At 41.6% G+C, this 16,936-nt stretch overlaps 2 protein-coding genes across 2 annotated transcripts; one reads left to right on the forward strand and one right to left on the reverse strand.

Moving 5' to 3' along the window:
* The first annotated feature begins 1,955 nt into the window (after nucleotides 1-1,955).
* Nucleotides 1,956-7,652, forward strand: pnn (pinin, desmosome associated protein). The gene is made up of 9 exons (XM_038729914.1): nucleotides 1,956-2,111; nucleotides 2,590-2,667; nucleotides 3,370-3,441; nucleotides 3,929-4,004; nucleotides 4,245-4,339; nucleotides 4,537-4,612; nucleotides 4,984-5,139; nucleotides 5,420-5,558; nucleotides 5,721-7,652. Exons 1-9 carry the CDS (start codon nucleotides 1,999-2,001, stop codon nucleotides 6,932-6,934), a joined length of 2,019 nt encoding a protein of 672 aa, XP_038585842.1. The 5' UTR covers nucleotides 1,956-1,998; the 3' UTR covers nucleotides 6,935-7,652.
* A 597-nt stretch (nucleotides 7,653-8,249) lies between these two features.
* gemin2 (gem (nuclear organelle) associated protein 2) lies at nucleotides 8,250-16,917 on the reverse strand. The gene is made up of 10 exons (XM_038729916.1): nucleotides 16,623-16,917; nucleotides 16,157-16,241; nucleotides 15,697-15,786; nucleotides 15,295-15,354; nucleotides 15,021-15,137; nucleotides 14,580-14,624; nucleotides 14,412-14,480; nucleotides 9,287-9,397; nucleotides 8,865-8,923; nucleotides 8,250-8,729 (listed from the first exon to the last, which is right to left on the reverse strand). The coding sequence occupies exons 1-10, from the start codon at nucleotides 16,742-16,744 to the stop codon at nucleotides 8,678-8,680; spliced, it is 810 nt and encodes a 269-aa protein (XP_038585844.1). The 5' UTR covers nucleotides 16,745-16,917; the 3' UTR covers nucleotides 8,250-8,677.
* Nucleotides 16,918-16,936: the final 19 nt, after the last annotated feature.

Consider the following 16,936-nt stretch of genomic DNA (forward strand, 5'->3'; position numbering starts at 1 on the left):
GTGCAACTCACTCACATTCTTCAATATGAAGAAAAGTATTTTCTATGGTTGCTTTTACTGATCTTTCATTCTACAATTAGCCTTGACGGTATCAGTAATTGCTCATGAACCTTTTCCCAAGCAGACAGCACCTGCACCTGACACATTGTTAACAAGACTTGTCCGTTTGCAGTGAGACCTCAAAATGCTACTATCTGAGGCCACAGGTAGAACTGACCTTATGAGTTCTGACTAGGCTGTCCAAGCCACACAGTGATTTTGAGAGAGACTGTTTTGATGCACACAGTTGGATTTAATGGACATGAACAGTTATGCTGTGGTTGTTTGACATGTACATTTGCTTCCAAACACACACGCAGAAATGCCGACACAGCGGAGGAAAATGCTCACTGCTCAGTTTTCTTAGTTTCCTGCCATGTTCAGAGCTCAGACAAAGAGCTTGTTCACGCCTGGATATGGATAATGAGACTACAAGATTATCATGTGGGTGTTATGCAATTAAGCTGAAACACAATTGTATATTTTTGTGTGTGCCACAGTTACTGTGGAGGTGACAAATAAAACACTGGGTGACATTCAGTTATTCCCCAGCAGAATGTTGATTAATACCAAAGACTTACTCAACTTCACTGAAGTGTGTCACACACCGGTATAGGAGAAGTTATTAATATATTGTTATTTATTGTTTTTATATTCTTGCAACTCCTAGTCTAATAGATGACTTAAAGACACAGATGTTCATGCTTCGAGTTCATTTACAGTATTTCTTGTAGAAATGACATTCTTCTAAAGTTTGCGGTGGTTTAGTAATAATAGGGCTGTATGAAACAGAAAATCGACTGAGGTTTGTTCCCACTTTGATATGCTAGAGCTGCAAAGCAGCAGGACTCAAAGAGGCTTTATTTTCAATCTTAGACGCACAATTCAGAGCTGGTGTTCTCACCTCACTGCGGTTTGTGATCAAAAAAAAACAGGCAGGCATTCAGAGACTAGCTGCCAAGAGAAGAAAGAATGCATGTTCCCTTTGACTCAGGGGAAATAAAACAAAATGAGGAACACTTTGTTCTCTTCTGCTCTAAATACAAGCTAAACACAAATGCATACTTTCCAAATCTCTGAAATCATAGATAAATTTCCAGATCTGAGTTCAAGACAGATGTGTATTCTACTTGGGAAAATTGCAGTAGCCTAGTATCACACTTTTTTATTTAAATAAACATTTCTTTTGACTTTTTTTAACAACCATTCTTAAGAACTTAAGAATGTCATACATACACTGTTATCTTGCCTGACAGATGATCTTCACATGAGTGGCTACAATAAAATGCCAGCTGTGACATCATCTATGAGGTCACAAACAGAGCATAAATCCTACTGTTCATATGCCTTGTTGGTTTGTTTGTCTGTAAGTAACACTATCAAGTTATAAATAATGATTTGACTGACTTTTTTTTATGGTAATGTTACTGTAATTCCTGGGGATCTTGTGACTTCTGACAGCAGGACCACTCCAAGAAATTCTGGGCTTACTGAGAACAGTTCACATATGACACCGTTCAGCTCCAGTAAGGGTCATAATTTAATGTCTCCTACATTACTATGTTGCATCAAAGCATTTTTTTCAGTAGGTTTAATGCAGTAGATTATACATGCTTTGTTTCACTTTATGTGCTTTTCAGGAAATATTGTGAAACAAACAGGCCTGTGTTTTGGGGTGTGGAGTCGCACATATCATTAGCCTACTATAATCTTGTTCACCTTTATGAGAAAATTGTGATCATTTTCAAGCAATGGTAACTTGCGTAAACATTTAAATGTCAACGTGTAAACTTTAAAGCTGCCTTAGCTTTCAGTGGAAGGATAAGGAGTGTTCAGCAGATGGCGGTAATACAGCACAACGCCGCGTGTCAGCAGCCGGTAAACGCGAAGAAAAAAAAAGAGCAAGGAAGCTAGAAGAGGAAGAAGAAAAACACGTGATTCGCGCTAACTGAAAGCAAGATGGCGGTGGTAGTGCGGAGCTTGCAAGACCAGCTCGAAAAAGCCAAGGAAAGCTTGAAAAATGTAGACGATAATATTCGTAAATTGACGGGGCGTGATCCAAATGAATCAAGGTAAAAAAGAAACGCCCAAGTTGTTTTTACCTTTTGGTGTATTTCTAGTGAAAAGCTAACTTGCTAGCATTCAAACGACTAGCGGTATGTGCTACTAGCATGAGTCGTTTAGCTGGTTAGCAAACATTAACGTTTCCACATCGTAGACTGTTCTGTGTTGGCTGAACATGCACACGCTTGCCTTGCGTGTTTGCTAAATGATGGGATTGGTCACGCAAACGTAACAAGTTTACCCAGAATAAATAACTATTCTTAACCTTGGAGTGAAATATGTATTGGGCCAGCTAGGCCCTGTGTTAGGCGTCGTCCGAGTGTCACCACCGACTTAACCTACCTGTGTAGTCCTTACTACCTACCGGCTGTGATTATGACGAAGTAGCGAGATCTTAACTTAGTTTTCTCTGTATTCTTTCGGAGCCGATTTGAGTATAAAGGACGACTGACTTTGTGTTGGCCCTGTTTCTTACTGTGTTTATAGACCGGGTCAGATCCGTCGACTCGGCGGCCCCATGGCAGGCCCCGGTGGAGGTAGAGGCAGAGGAATCAACCTGCTCAGGTAAAGCTGTGGACTGCATGGATAAATGCAACGACTCAGTGGCTTCTCACAAACGGCGAGCAAGCCCTGCAAACTTTTATTAGAAAACAACAAGCAGCAGCAGAAGAAAACCTACTTTAATCCCACAAGGGGAATTTAAAGGTTTCTTTTTTCAGCAGTTATAGTTTGACCATGTGTAACAATAAAAGTACACACCTTTGTATTTGTTTTAGCCTCATTTCTGAATTTGGCCATTGAAAGACACACAAACTGCCACTTAATTGATAACAGTATTAATCTGTAGACTTGCTTTACCCCATAACAGAGAAGTTGTCAGTAAGAGGCTGTGGAATTAAAAAGCACACCATGCTTTAAATTATGGACTTTTTTGCTGCTGTTTGGTCGATTTAAACTAATTAATTTCCAATTTATGAATGAGGGTAAACTAAATACCACTCTTTGCAATACTATACAATTCAGTTGCACACAGTACACTACGTATTTGGACAATTTGCACATTTTTAGTGGTTTGGATTGAAACCGTTGTTCCTATATACAAAACAGTCAATTCTCCTATATGTGTTTGTGAAACAAACTAATGCTGCAGCTGACAAAAATTGCACAGACCATTGTTTGTTCTTACTGATATAAAAATCTTTGAATCAGAGTTGATTGTCTTAAATTGCCTGCTTCCCTCTAATCACTGTCTGTGTCCTTCTCCAGGCGTAGTCTCTCAGACATTGGAAGCGGCGGCCCCCCTGCCAAGCAGAGGGACATCGAAGGTGCCTTGCTGAGGTGAGAATATAACTTCTTTTTTTATTTTATGTGCGTGTGCATCTAACAGCAACTCTGCACATGTTTTCATGATGGTAAATCTATTCAATGTGTAGAATCATGACTGTTTAGCTTTGAGGATGGGAGAGTAGATTGGTGAAACAAATAGACCATAAACTCATTTATCAACAAAATATAACCAGTTTTAAAATGTGTTGAATGATGGTATTACTTACTGGTATTGCACAAGAAATCTAAACAGTTTAATTTTAAAATAGCCCATATTACTGCCTCAGGCTGAACAGCAATCTGAGAAAAATATGAGTTTTATCTTCCATTGCGTGCTCATATTTTGTTCAAATTACACCCCAGGAAATAGCTGATGCACTTTCATACTTGGCTTTCCGGCAGATGTGGGACTGCAATTAGCACGTCTGCCTTTATGGCTATGACAGCAGCATTTGCTTTGTTTACATGTGCGGTCTTGTCTTTGTGCGTGTGTCTGCAGGCTGGCGGGGGACCAGAGGGCCAGGAGAGACGCGCGTCACGACAGCGACGCTGAGGATGATGACGATGTCAAAAAGGTAAGAATAAAGAGTTAGTTTTCTATTAGTCCTTTGGTATCAACACACAGCCTGGGTGGTCAGTTTTGAAATAAGTAAATACAAAACACATCAAATGCTGCTTAGATAGTGTTCTGTCAGAGAGATTATCATTAACTGTCACATTTAGATGTTAATTAGGGGAAGCTAAGACGGTCAGTGTTCTGAAAGACAAACCGTCCTAATAAATTGGTTTTCACTCATGTTTTCTTCTTCTCTCAGCCGGCGTTGCAGTCGTCTGTAGTAGCTACCTCCAAGGAGAGAACACGCAGAGACCTCATTCAGGACCAAACCATGGATGAGAGGGGCAAACAGAGGTAGGCCAACATGAGCTACGAGACTGCTGTCCTTGACTTCACGATTGTCGCAATCTTTATCATGAAATTAAATGGCACCAGCAAACTGAAGATAAGGAATGGAAAAAACAAATCTGAAGCTAAGGGTCCATATTAATCATTGCATAGCTGAAACAGCGGAGTTGTATGTGATGGTGGCTTTGTGTTTTCTTGGTCAGGAATCGGCGTATGTTTGGTCTGCTGATGGGGACCCTGCAAAAATTCAAACAGGAGTCCAATGTCTCAACAGAGAAGGTGAGGAAATCTCTCCAATATATGTGAACTGTTGAGCTTATTAACACACTTTCTCAATATGAAGGTGGTTTTTAGCTAAACTGTCACTGAAACCAGACTGAAAATGTCAAACCTTTTTCTGGGTTAATGTATGTGCTTTGATTGAAGAAATGCAAGGTAATGCATGGATGCAGGGCCATAGTGGAAAACCCTGTGCTACAAAATTGCTTGTTTGTATTATCTCTGTAATTTTACATTTGTTTGTTGAGGATATATCCATTCAGTCCCCAATAGCATCCACACAGTGGACACAGTATTTATACAGTAAGTTAGGTAATAACTTAATGATTGTCTTTCTCGTCTCCGTCCATCTTCTGCTTTTTCCCACACAGCAAAAGCGACGTACAGAGATCGAGCAGAAGCTCGAGGTTCAGGCTGAAGCTGAGAAAAAGAAGGTGGAGAATGAAAAGAGGGAGCTGTTTGAAGAGAGGAGAGCCAAACAGACTGAGCTGAGACTACTAGAACAGAAAGTGGAATTAGCTCAGCTGGTAAGAAAATACGTCTTAACACCATTTTGGGGCCAGTAGAAACTAGAGACATTGGAAATGGAAGACAAAAAGGTGGGACAGGTGACTGTAATAGCTACAGGCCTTTTCTTTTTTAAAGTAGTTTACTAGTGGCATTGACAGATTTATTTGCATGTGGAGATAAATTATTCAGCAGTAGGGTGCAAATGTGCAAAACTTTTGTTTTGTTGTGATTTGTATACTAAGCAAATGAGTAGCTTTGAAAGAATTGTATTTAACGTTATCTTCCCTCCACTGACAGCAAGAGGAGTGGACCAGCCACAATAATCGTCTGGTAAAATACATTCGTACCAAGACCAAGCCTCATATCTTCTACCTGCCTGGAAAAATGTGCTCCGCCACACAGAAACTCCTCGATGACTCCACCAAGAAACTAAACGGTCAGTAGGGTTCTTGCTTATGCTTGAAGAGAGGAAGTTTCTTGTACTTAGAAAGACGTGTTTAAATCTTGACACGGTGTTACCCAGTCACCCAGAGAAAACCGGTGCATGTGTTATTCACTCTGTAACCTCTGTGATTCCATGGTTTTGTTTTCTTTACAGCTGTGTTTGAGGAGAGGTGTGAGGCTTTTGCCGAACACCTCAGCAAGATGGAGTCCCGCCCCCGGCGACAGCCAAACCGCGACCAGGACAGCAACGCAGCAGCAACAGGGATGGACCACTCGGCGGAGGGTAAGCCAGCAGGCCAGGTAGTCAAGGTGACAGGTAACAGGGGGGGTGCAGAGATGGAGGAAGAGGAGGAGGAAGATGAGGAGGAGGATAGGAGGAATGAGGGGGGTAGAAAGGTGACAGCAAAGGAAGAAGGGAAGGAAGTGTTGAAGAAGGTGGAGGAAGAGGTGGAGGGGATAGAGTTAAGTGAAGAGGGTAATGAGGAGAAGAAGAAGGAAGGAGAGGAGGGGGTTAAAGACAGCGGGGACAGGGGAGAGAAGGAAGCAAGTCCAGGGTCAGAGGAGATGGAGGTGGAGGGCGGGCCAGAGCAGGAGGACAGGAGTGAGGGAGAAACGCAGAGTAAACAGGGGCCCACAGACCTCCAAAACGAAAAGACCAAGGACACCCAGTTCTCTGAACCGACCGTAACCAGCCAAGAAGCACCAAACACCAGCCACCAGCCTCAGGTCAGCCACATCGCAGGGGAACCAGCCGTTACGTCCTCTGGGATTCTGGAGGAGAAGACCCCTGGGTCTCAAACGGCTTCCACAGTGCCTGGGCAGGATATCATTATCCCTGGCCTCGAGGTCCAGGACTTAACAGTCGAGAACCCGGCTGTGGAAGGGAAGCCAGGGGATGAAGCACCCCAGAAACTGCCTGACACCCAGGCCCCCAGCGTTACCCCTGCACCCTCTAAGGAGGAACGGGATGGTAGGAGAGGGAGGAAGAAGGAAAAGGAGCCGAGGAAGGGTCGCAGTCATAGTAACAGCTCCTCCTCTTCCTCCTCCGGCTCCTCCTCCAGCGGAAGCTCCTCCTCTTCCTCCGGATCCAGCCGCTCCTCTTCATCATCATCGTCCTCTTCGTCCTCATCGTCCAACAGCAGCCGAAGTCGCAGCCGAGACGGCGGTAAGCGCAAGAGAAGGCCGTCGGACAGGGGCAGGAAGAAAGGAGAAGAGAGAAGTCGCCACAAGAGAGGAGGGAGTAGCGGAGGAGGGAGGGACTCGAAGGGATCGAAGGAGAGGAGGAAGAGGAGCGAGGAAGGGAGGGGCAGGTCTTCCCGGAGCGATAGGGAGCATAAAGATAGAGACAGGAAGGACAAGAGACGTTAATGTGGTTCTTTCAGCCTCCGTTTGGTATCGCTGACAAACTCCACCATTTACTGGATGACACAAGATGACGAGTTTTAAACTATCATTTCTCCTTAAAACATCTCACATAAAGGCTTATTGAAGTTTTAATATGGGCAGATTTTTACAGTGTAGGAATTTTTAAATAGATGTCAAGACTGACGCTAAACAGTGGACGTGTGCTTATAATTTTTCTCCAATGTTTTCCCCTTTTTCTTGGCAAAATAAATGTAAACGGGACTTTTAGTCTCAGTGGTGCATCTGGCAGGGCAACTTATACCGTCTCTAATGGAGCCCTTGCTAAACAGGTTTCAGGCGGGCGAAACTATTCAAAGACCTCATTTTAGTCCTGTCATTTTAAGTCCAAATGATTAATCTTTGGCCTGACATTTGGGTTTTTAAAAAAGGTCTTGTGGAACTATGATGAAGAGATGGCGTTAAATGTTTAAAGTTTTTCATCCTAGTCATAATTCCATCGGCTGGGGCATTGATGGTTATGGTAGTCGTAACCTTACAGTAGTTTTGTTTTCAAGTTGATGTGACGCTGTTAAGTCATTTATTTCCACTATTTGATCAAAGTAAAGGCCCTTGTATCTTCATCACCTGGGTACATGTGATTGTCATACAGGTTTTTGCAAATGTTTTTTTTTTTTTGTACCAACTGATTATCTGCTTCAAATTAAAGATGAGGTATTAGTGGAAATGTGTGTGGGTGGAATTTCTTCAGTCGTACTAGCGCTGCAACTGACTTCCCATTAATCGTTGGGTTTGTAAAATGCCAAAATACAGAAATTTCCATTAATCTAAGGTGACATCTCTAACATTGCTTTAACCAGCAAATCCTCACACTTGAAAAGCTGGAATGTGGTATTTTCACTTGGAAACCATCAATGTTAAAGCATTTCTGCTAAAATATATATATAATGCATCCTTTAAGTTCAAGACTGAATACATCAAAATTGGTTTGCGTCATTCTGAAGCCTCTAAAATATAATTGTTTATAGGACACAGGGCTATAAAGACAATAGTTATGTTGGGCAGAGTAATGATACATCTTTACTCTACAATTACTATGTTTGTTGTAATAAACTTGGTTCAGCACCAGTGGAGGCAGTCCGTAAACTGCATGATCATGATGAGTGGCTAGCCATACTGTGTTTGGTGGGTCATTACCATGAAACCTGAGCTCAGACAGGGGATTCTCTGGGTCACTTATTAAATATCGTGGTTGGTGTACACATGTGCTATACTTGTGAGGGCATAAGCATTTGACCAACAACAAAGTCCACTCAAGTAGTTATACTACAAATAAACAGTTTAATAGACAAATCTTGCATTTTGTCTATGAATGTCAGGGCTAAATTCACAAAGAACATGTACCACTTATCAAATGCAAATCAGGCTGCTCTGGCTTCTGTCCCATATCAGCAGGTCCATTCACATCAGCAAGTTACTTGAAATAATACAGGTTTTGTGGTCATTATCCAGTCCCTTTTGGTTCCGTCAACTTTCATTGCAACACACTCAGAACCCCCACAGCCCTCTGCATGGCCGTGTGTAGTGTTGCATCCTTGAAAATGTTAAGTTCTCTTCACTGATTGTACTTGTTTGGAGAGTCTCCATCTTCAAATTCCAAAGGTTTCTTATTAACTGTAGAGATCGAATGCTGCATCACTGAGAGGACTCAACATTTTCTTCAATGTCTTGTTGATAGGTCACTACAGTTCAACCCTCTGTTGGCTCCGGCTGGTCTGCCAGGTCATTCTGCTCAAAGTATCTGCAGGAAAGACAAAAGGAAATGAGCATAATTCATGGATACAGTGTTACACACACACTAGTGAATATATATAATAATATATAAAATGTTATATGACCTGATCAATATAAACGATTTGGGCTGATTGGTAAATACCTGGCAACAAGACAGATGAGCAGGTTGAGGGCAGGCAGTTGCTCATCCTCCTGACTCTCCTGTGGAATAAAAGCACGACATATTACCAGCTCTAATATATCATGTCAAGAGTCAAATACTGACAAGATGAGCAAACTGAATAGTTCACATTTAAAAACGCAGTAATGTCTTTCTTAAATAAAAATGAAAAAAATCTATTTATCCATTCATTACTAGCAAAACACTGCCAATTAGCATGAGCTGTGTGGAACTAGAGTGCGACCTACAAACATTTAGTCAAGTCTGTGGCAGTACTTCTGCAGTGAAATTTTAGCAGCAAAGATAGACCCAAAAATAGCCACTTGTAGGTCGACACTTAAATACACAGGAAAGAAATATGGATCCTCACAGGCTACAGGACAGCGGTGCAAACTGAATCGTACCAGTGTACTGCGGAGTTGAGCACATCTCCTGGCCAGCTGTCTGATGGAGGAGTGAGCTTCAGGCAGCAGAGGCTTCTCCAGGCAGGCCAACAAAGAATACAACCAGCAACCCTGTAACAAACAAGTAATACAGACACACGGGAAATAACAGCAAATTTCACAATGACAGAAAATGAAACAAGAAAGCAGTGAATTAGAGCAAAAGCTTAATGTAGAAGTAGTTAATTTGCTTTTTTATCTTTGTTGGAGGAAATAAGCAGGTACACAGTGTAGCTACATCCCTTTTTTCCATGCCACAGCAATGCCTTTCTGACATGTTCTGCGTGCAGTCTCCTTTAAAAATGCTGAAGAATTACAGCCATTCTTGTACTGAAAACAATGAGCATTGTTTTCTGATAGCCTTGCATCTACATGATGTGCATATCATTAGTCTCAACATACTTTTCCACCTACAACACAACACTACAAGCTCCTCAGGCAGCTCAACCTGCCTAAAGAGCTGCAGATCCACTTCTACACAGCCATTATTCAGTCTGTTCTCTGCATGTCCATCCCTGTCTGTTCTGGATCTGGCACCAAAAAGGACAGGAGCAGACTACAGCGGGCAGTCAGGACTGCAGAAAAGATCATCGGTCCCAATCTGCCCTCCATTCAGGACTTATACATTTCCAGAGTCAGTAAACGGGCAGGAAACATCACTGCAAATCCTTCTCACCCCAGACACAACCTGTTCCAGCTTCTCCCCTCTCGTAGGTGCTACAGAGCACTGTACGCCAAAACCAACAGTCTCAGGAACAGTTTCTTCCCACAAGTCATCACTCTGATGAACAGTTGACTTCTGACCCAGTGTCAGGAACAATTCCTGTGCAATAAACCAGTAACTCTGCCTCTAATCAGCCACCTGTTTACTGGCTAACAGTTATTAATTATTCATTAATTAATTATTCATCATTCTGTATTTCAGAGCTGTTCTTACTGTTCATATTGTATCTTGTACTGTATACCAAATCCACCAACCACATGTCCATAACTGCCGCTGGGCCTGATCAGCGGCTGTCATCCCGGTCAAAAACCTCCGCTTCCCAACGTAGGATCCTGAAGGAGGCTGTGCTCAAACGCTCCGGAGGCCGTCTCTACTCTGCACCGTCGGGTAGCCCTTCTCTCAGGTATGTTACTGCTACTCCAACACAACACTCGGTAGCTCACACACTCCATCCTCAGTCCGCACGCAGTGTTGAAGCAGATTCTGCTCCGTCCTGCACTGGAACCCCACAACCGGCATCTCCTCGTCCTCTTTTCTCCCCAGCCACACTAACAATTGGTGACTCCATAACCAGAAACATCAGTTTCTTTAACGCTACCACTCACTGCTTCCCCGGTGCTACCACGGCTGACATTTAAAAAAAGAAACTCCATCACAAGAGTGATAGTCCATGTGGGAACAAATGACACAGCTCTTCAGCAGTCTGAGCTGACAAAATCAGATTTTAACCATCTTTTTAACTTTTTAAAGCAGTGTGGAAAGTCCGTTTTTATCTCTGGCCCCATTCCCACAGTTGGTCTCCACGACTGGCTCCAGTCCGCCTGCAGGGCTCAAGGTGTGTATTATGTCGATAACTTTAATATTTTCTGGCAAAGAATGTCTCTTTTTAAGACAGACGGACTTCACCCAAACAAACAGGGCTCAGAAATGTTAGCTGCTCACAAACAGCATGTGGTGCGGTCCACACATGACCTACGTGAATGACTAATCATTCATGCAGCACACCTGGACACACCACCGCTCACTGAACAGATCTCTGCCTCACTGCCACAAACAACTGTCTCCACCTGCTGGCATGTAAAGCCGTCTGCTACCAGCGTTGTTCCAAAGACTTCTATTCCTGTCATCATCACGCATAGACCAGTAAACCGAAATGTGCACATCCCACACAGAAATCATAGTAATCTTATAAGGATTAGGACAACTGCACCAACTCCAGCACCCAGAACAAACTCATTTAAAATGGCTCTCTTCAATGTGAGATCTCTGTCAAGTAAGACTTTTATCTTAAATGATTTTATCTTGTCTGCAAATCTAGATTTTATGTATTTAACTGAATCTTGGTTGCAAATGAATGACTATAGCCAGCTAGCTGAACTGTGTCCGCCTCAATATGATTGTTTTAGTCAACCGAGGGTCAGTGGTCGTGGTGGTGGGCTAGTGAGCGTGTATAGGAAATATTTAAAATGTCATCAAGTACGCTGTGATGAATTTAACTCCTTTGAAGTTCTCACTCTTAAACTTAGAGGGCTGCAACCTGTCGTATTTGTTATAATTTATCGCCCCCCAAAACCTGGAGGATTTTTATCAGAACTTCCTGAATTTTTATCTACTCTGGTTTTAAATTATGACAGAATTGTTCTTGGTGGCGATTTTAATATTCATGTTGATGACCCCACCAATGTTAATGCAACTGACGTTTTAAATATGGCCACTTCTTTTAACTTCAAACAACATGTCAAAGGCAAACCCATAACAGTGGTCATACACTGGACTTGGTTTGTACCCTGGGTGTCAGCATTTCCTCTGTGGAATTAGTGGACATGACCATATCTGACCACAGATGTATTGTTTTTAGCTGCGATTCGCCTGTTACTCATGCCGCCTCCCCAAGCTCCGTGTGTTCTCGCATCTTTAATGAACAAAGCGTTTCAAAGTTTTGCACATTCTTTCAGAGTCAAAACCAACACCTGTCTGATTCCAACACCAACAATCTGGTTGATCACTTCTATCTGCTTGTCGTCACTAAATATTACTGCTCTTCTAAAGGTTAGGCCTACATCTAAAGCTATTAAACAACCCTGGATAAATGACAGCATTCGCAGCCTAAAAAGGGAATGCAGGAAAGCAGATGGAAAAAATCCAGTCTCCAAGTCCATTACCTCAGTCTGAAGGATTTATTAATTAACTACAATAACATGGTTAAGGATGCGAGACACACTATTTTTCTGAACTCATTACTACACATAAACACAATCCCAGGTTTCTGTTAAGGAATGTGGATCAGCTGGTAAACCCAACCCCTCCTTGTGCCTCAGCTGGAAGTGATGATGATGACTGAATTGTTTTTATCTTATTTTACCAGTAAGGTGGTGTCAATCAGAGCCTCTATTACCCCCACGGCCTCTTACTCTGAGGTTCCTCACCAGAGAGTTTTAACCAGTTTTATCCCATCGATTTGTCTGAGCTTTTAAAAACAGTATCACAAATGAGAGTGTCCTCCAGCTCACTTGATGTAATACCTAAAAAGTTTTTACTGAAAGTAATAGATTCTGTTGGGCCCCATTTGATCTCTGTTTTCAACAGCTCCCTATCTACTGGTTGTGTCGCTGATTATTTTAAAACGGCTTGCGTGAAGCCGCTTTTAAAGAAACCTGGTATAGATCCCTCCCTCCCACATAATTTTAGACCCATTTCAAAACTACCTTTTATTGCAAAGATTCTAGAAAGAATTGTGTCCAAACAGCTGCTCACTGTACTGGAAAATAAAAAATTATTTGAAAAGTTTCAATCTGGTTTCAGGAAGTACCACAGCTCTGAGACTGCCCTGCTTAAAGTCACCACTGACCTTTTAATATCTGCTGATGAAGGCATGTGCTCAGTCCTGGTACTTCTGGACCTTAGCTCTGCTTTTGACACCATTGATCACAACATCATGTTAGACAGACTGAGGCACTGGGTGGGGATCTCTGGTACTGCCCTAGAATGGTTTTCATCCTACCTGTCAAATAGGAAGTTTTGCGTGTCTGTAAACAACTATGTCTCTTCGTTCTGTCCAGTTAAATATGGTGTGCCTTAGGGGTCGGTCTTAGGACCCATTTTGTTTTCCTTGTATCTGCTTCCCCTTGGACATATTATCCATAAACACGGTATTTCTTTTCATATTTAAGCTGATGACACACAAATGTACTTGCCCGTCAGATCCACAGATTCACAACTGCCTTTGTGAAGTTAAAAAATGGATGTCAAATAATTTCCTCCAGCTGAACTCAGACAAAACAGAAATCCTGGTCATTGGATCCCAGCAGAAAACAAGTACTGCCATCTGCTGGAACCTTGGTGTCTGGTTTGATAGTAATTTAAATTTCGAGCAGCACACCACAAAGTTTGTTCAATCATGTTTTTATCAACTTAGAAATATAGCAAAAATTCGATCCATGTTAACTTTTAAGGACACCGAGACCATTTTACACGCCTTCATCTCATCATGCCTGGATTATTGCAACAGCCTTTTCACTTGTTTAACCCAAAAATCTACTGATCGACTCCACAGACTGTCCAGAAATCAGCGGGCAGGCTTTTAACTAGAACAAAGAAATATGACCACATTACCCCGATTTTAGCTTCATTACACTGGCTCCCAGTATGTTTTAGAATTGACTTGTTATATTTCTGACCTTTTAGTCCCATACACACCAGCACGTACCTTGAGATCCTCGGGCAGAGGTCTGTTGTCTGTTCCAGAGTCTCGACTGAAAACTAAAGGGGACAGAGCGTTTGCTGTCAGGGCCCCGAGGCTCTGGAACAGCCTGCCCGAGGAAATCAGGTCGACTGAGTCAGTGAACTCTTTTAAGTCCCTTCTTAAAACACACTTTTATAGGAGAGCCTTTCCTGATTTTATTTGACTTTATTTTATCCCTTTTATTTAATTCTATTTTAATTATTTTATATTTATCTTAAACGTGTATTTTGGTCTTTTCAATGTTTTCTTGCTTGTATTGTTGTCTTTTGGGTATTGTATTGTTGTCTTTGCACTTGTTAAAGTTGTTATAAATTATTATAACACTTGCACATAATACTTTATTCCAGAATCTTCTCTACACTATGTACATAATAATAATGGTAATAATAATTTACTCCTGCATCCTTTACACTCATATATATATATATATATTCTCTATACTGTAGCCTGTGTCTGATTTTATTATTGTATAACTAAGCACATCATGAGCAATGGACAATCATAGAAATTCCTCATATGTGTAGACATAACTGGCAATAAAGCTCATTCTGATACAATGTGTTTGTACCACTGGACTTGTGGGGAGTTAAAATGTAGATGGCTTAATAAACTAAACTCACCAACTGTGGAACAAACCCGTGTTCCTCAAACCAACAGATTAGAATTTCCAGCAGCATCAGCACTGTGGACTGTAGACAAACACAGAGATGGGAGAAACAAATACATAATAATCAGATGTTGACTGGTTATGTATGAGCTGTAAATGTGTAGATGAGGAGGTCATTTACCTGGTTCAGTCTGCTGACTATGCTTAGAAAGGGAGGGAAGCCCACCTGAGCGCAGACACATGTTTTGATTATTAGATTATTAACATGTTCTTATTTATCGAAACATCTTCATACATAAACAAGTGATAGAAGAAGCAACGTTATTACTGCGGTCTATTTTACACTGTTGTAGAATGAAGTAGTCTAGTATTAGATTTTTTAACAATCACGGATTTCTGAAGACTTTTCTGAATTTTTCTGATTAAAATCTGTCAAAATGTGAACATATTCCAGGACCATTCAAAACCCTATTTATAAAGAAGTTTGACGGACCACCTACGGTTGAGTACGCGCTGTGACTGCCATACCAACGAGCCTGGCTCTTTGCATGTTTGGTACCCCATAGACCCGGGTGGGGTGCTCTTGCCTTTCCGTCTCAAAAAGCATTACACACACACAAACCTTGCTATAGTCCAGCGCTGGCTCTGCTTGAGCATCTGTTTGGCAGGACAAGGTGCCCAGATAGACCGCCTCTCCTAAACAAAATCTTTTCCAGCCGTCTTCATCTGTTAGCTTTGGCTGCAGGAAACACATACAAATATGAACTTGTAAATGCAAAATCTCTTTTTCAGTTTGCCTCTTGCCTTATAAGTATATTTATATAAATTTTCCATCAGCTCACTATGCTCAAACTCAGAACTACTGAATTAACTTTGTGACCATGCCGTGTCCTCACCATCTGCACGTTATCATCCAGAGTCTGGTTGCTCCAGTGTTTCCTGTTCTTTGCGATGCTCTGAAAGCAAAAGGCAGAAGCCAAAAGAACTTTGATTGCAAAAACAGATTATGTAGCAAACATTTATTCAATATCCCCAGTCTAAAAGCTCCAACTGCAGCACATTTAAAAACAGGTAAACAATGACGGTAACAATTCTTTCAACATCCTGTGACATGGATTCCGCCTTCCCATTGTTCCAGCAGAGAATTCATATCCTAAACAGATTTCATTTCAGGTTTTTGACAGCTCACTAAGGGACTTTAAGACTGGTTTGCAATAAACATGTGATACAATTTGAGAGATTGTATAGACTAAAGTAAAAAAGAATTACTTGGAAGTTGTTTATACGTTTTGTTTTACCTGTCTGATATCTGAGAAGTTACTGACTTGCTGCTGCTGCCAACTGAGACTGGGGGAGAAACCCACTGGAGCAGCATGGCAACCTGCCACCTGAAACACACAAGACACTGAAATAATAGAGAATACATGTTTCTCATCCCACCTAATCTCATACATGCCAATATTATTATCCATGTGTCACTGGTAGCTCATTTAATATAAGTTATGTAACTAATATATATAAAAACTTGTATCTTTATCTTAACATTTATTTATTTCTAACTCCACAGAGCATAATAGCACATGTGCAGCCTTTGTGATGTCCCACAAACAAGAAAGCATACATTTGACTCAAATAAAATTACTCATATAGAGTACGAATGACACCAAAATGATCATTAAGTAGTGCATTGTATATTTATGCAGAGGAAGATTTATTTTTCATTTGAAATGGCATGCTTCATGGTGGACATTTACTCACAGAGGCATTAACAGTTTGTTTCTTCTTCAGTTTCTTGGGGTCAATGTGAGCAACCACCACCTCTGGACACAGTGATGCCTCCAACCTGATGAGAAGGAAAAATTCAAGCAGATGACTGACTCACTCAACTGATGCACTCCAACCGTAACAAGTAAAAATAAATAAATAAATAAATTAAATTGACAGAGCCGCTGGGCACAGAGTGGAAATGGATGCGTAAAATAATATAACAATGGCGTGGCTTATAACATCACAGTGGCTGTCACAGTAAAACTCTTATCTTTCTTACTTTTATACTTTAACATTAGCAAGCTGATAAGCCCTTTATTATCACTTCCCAATATTTACAATACTTCCGGTTGCACCATCAGTGTCGTTACTGTGTCATGGCAGTCCCCAATAGAGTCACACACACTAATTCCCCAGGGTCCAAGTAGGAAAAGGCGAGTTCTTTGTGTGAACTTACTGGACTTGTCGGAGGTATTCCCGGGGGTTTCTCGGGGGACCGTTCAGGTCCAGGGCCTCGGTACTGGTTCCAAACTCAACGGGAAGCAGCCTCGGCATCAACTCTTCCACGTCCGACTTCATTTTATGTCAACTGTATGCCAATTTCTATCTAAATGTCTGAAGTTAAAGTCTGCCAAGTGCAAATGAATCGCCGACTTATCACAAAAAGAAATCCTCTGGCTACCAAAACAATGATTTTATCACAGGTGGTACTCGCCGACTACGCAGCCATCTTGCTAGTAAAAGCGGCTTGATGACGTTATATTTGTGCGC

This window comes from Micropterus salmoides, unplaced genomic scaffold (assembly GCF_014851395.1).
Source record: "Micropterus salmoides isolate LMB-PRFRI ecotype aquatic unplaced genomic scaffold, ASM1485139v1 Ms_hic_scaffold_19, whole genome shotgun sequence".
Lineage (NCBI taxonomy): Eukaryota > Metazoa > Chordata > Actinopteri > Centrarchiformes > Centrarchidae > Micropterus > Micropterus salmoides.